The sequence below is a fragment of the Colobus angolensis genome, unplaced genomic scaffold (genome assembly GCF_000951035.1).
Source record: "Colobus angolensis palliatus isolate OR3802 unplaced genomic scaffold, Cang.pa_1.0 Scaffold83, whole genome shotgun sequence".
Lineage (NCBI taxonomy): Eukaryota > Metazoa > Chordata > Mammalia > Primates > Cercopithecidae > Colobus > Colobus angolensis.
In genome coordinates, this window is record NW_012122154.1 from 3,143,279 (window position 1) to 3,145,798 (window position 2,520).

General features: G+C 45.7%; 1 protein-coding gene across 1 annotated transcript in view; it reads right to left on the reverse strand.

Moving 5' to 3' along the window:
• Positions 1-1,062, reverse strand: part of CDC6 (cell division cycle 6) — a gene marked incomplete at its 5' end in the record, with an annotated part of 11,655 nt that extends 10,593 nt beyond the window's left edge. Inside the window, 2 exons of the mRNA XM_011929954.1 lie at positions 448-647; positions 777-1,062. Coding sequence (XP_011785344.1) covers positions 448-647; positions 777-1,062 — 486 coding nt within the window. The remainder of the gene's footprint in view (positions 1-447; positions 648-776) is intronic.
• Positions 1,063-2,520: the final 1,458 nt, after the last annotated feature.

A 2,520-nucleotide genomic window follows, 5' to 3' on the forward strand; every position in this document is an offset into this window, starting at 1 on the left:
AACTCCTGAACTCAGGTGATCCGCCCACCTCGGCCTCCCAAAGTGCTGGGATTATAGGTGTGAGCCACTGTGCCTAGCTCTCTTTCTTAACTCTTAAAAACTAAGTGCTGGCCAGGCACAGTGGCTTACATCTGTAATCCCAGCACTTTGGAGGCTGAAGCAGGCAGATTGCTTGAGCTCAGGAGTTCAGGACAAGTCTGGGCAACATGGTGAAACCCTGTCTCTACAAAAAATTAGCTGGGTGTAGTGGTGAGTGCCAGTAGTCCCAGTTATCCAGGAGGTCGAGGTGGGAGGATCACCTGAGCCCAAGAGGTCAAGGCTGCAGAGAGCTGAGATCACACCACTGCACTCCAGCTTGGACAACAGAGTGAGACCCTGTTTCAAAAACAAAACAAAACACCCAAGTATCATTTACCAAGAGCATCATAATTCAGACTCTCAATGTACCTTGAGGTCTTGCAGAATCCGGCTTAAGCAGGCAGTTTTTCCAGTTCCAGGAGCACCAGAAAGGTAAAGGCTTCCAGCTTTTTTCCCACAGATGTGTTCCCTCAGGAAATTCCTGATGACATCCATCTCCCTTTCCCTGGCAGGCAGCCGATCTGGGACAGCTGTGTTCAGGACAAGCTTTGCTTGCTGGTAGCAAGTGCCTGTGCCAGACGTAAAAGGTCAATTAGACACAACAGAAGGTGACCGAGAAGACCCACTGGGTGGTTTCATTTGGAGTCATCAGCCTTGGTTACAATGGCTGCACTAACAGTTGCCATGGAAAAACAAACCTTCTTGCTTGAATAGTCTCACACATGCAGATTCTTTCTCCAGTAGGCATCTCTGCTCAGAATTTGTTGTGATCTCTTGACTTTTTCTAACTGAAGAAAGTATTTTGTTTTGGTCAACTTTGGCTTGTTCTCTTTTGCTAGGAGACTTAATTGTCAGCTGATTGTCAAATACCAATCTTCGTCCCTTAAGTGTACGTGAGTGAGGGGGACCATTCTCTTTCTTGCCTTGCTTTGGTGGAGAACAAGGAGGTAAATGGGGAGTGTTGCATAGGTTGTCATCACCTGAAACATAATAAAATCAATATGTAGTCACTCATAGCATTGGATAGTAAAAGGATGTGCAAGACCTCTGCTTCTCCCAGAAAGAGGTGAATTTCTACCTTAGAACCACCAACATAAAATGCCTTCTCACTTAGCAGCAAATATTGGCCACAAGATGGCACCGCTGATCTTACTACAGTAGTGCCCTCATCCACGGTTCTAGTTACCCTCAGTCTGAAAATACTAAATGGAAACTTCCAGAAATAAACAATTGACAAGTTTTAAATTGCATGCTGTTTAGTACCATGATGAAATCCCACACCATCCTACCAGAGACATGAATCATCCCTTCAGCCAGCATATCCACACTGTATATGCTATCCACCCACTAGTCACTTAGTAGCTGACTTGGTTATCAGATCAAAAACACAGTATAGCCGGGCGCGGTGGCTCAAGCCTGTAATCCCAGCACTTTGGGAGGCCGAGACGGGCGGATCACGAGGTCAGGAGATCGAGACCATCCTGGCAAACACGGTGAAACCCCGTCTCTACTAAAAATACAAAAACTAGCCGGGCGAGGTGGCGGCGCCTGTAGTCCCAGCTACAGGCAGGAGAATGGCGTGAACCCGGGAGGCGGAGCTTGCAGTGAGCCGAGATTGCGCCACTGCACTCCAGCCTGGGCAACAGAGCGAAAAAAAAAAAAAAACACAGTATACACAGGGTTTGGTACTATCCTCAATTGCAGGCATCCACTGGGGGTCTTGGAATGTATCCCCCATAGATAAGTGAGGACTACTGCATTTAGTAGAAACCAAACGGGTTTTACCAGGATGAAACTGTAAGGCTGTTTTGAAACAGGTTTTCTCAACGTTGGCACCACTGACATCTTGGACCAAATAATTCTTCATTGTCAAGGAGCTGTCCTGTGCATTGTAATGTTTAGCAGCATCCCTGGCCTCTACCCACTATGCCAGTAGCAACACCCAGCTGTAACAACCAAACATGTCTCCAGAAACAACCAAATCACCCCCCCATTTAAAAACAAATGTTCCAAAACAAGAAAGAATTACCAACCATTGTTCTAAAGGATGGAAAATATCCAGCATGTCACCTTTTTGTTTCTTTTAATTTCACAAATACTGAGGTTAAGTTTCATAATACCATGTAACTACAAGGTAACTTAGAACACTGACAGAACTAAGTTCAGCATTAAGGAATTGAAGATCAGACCTATTAAATAGTTCAGAAAGTGACCTCAGTAAGTGGCTTAACTCTGGGGTTTGGTAAGCACTTAGCAACCATTCTGAAAATAACTAAAATGAAGAGTAGTCTTAGGTCAGGAGTGGTAGTTCACGCCTGTAATCCCAGCACTTTGGGAGGATGAGGCAGGTGGATCACCTGAGATCAGGAGGTCAGAGACCAGACTGGCCAACATGGCGAAACCCCGTCTCTACTAAAAAAAAAAAAATTAGCCGGGCGCGGT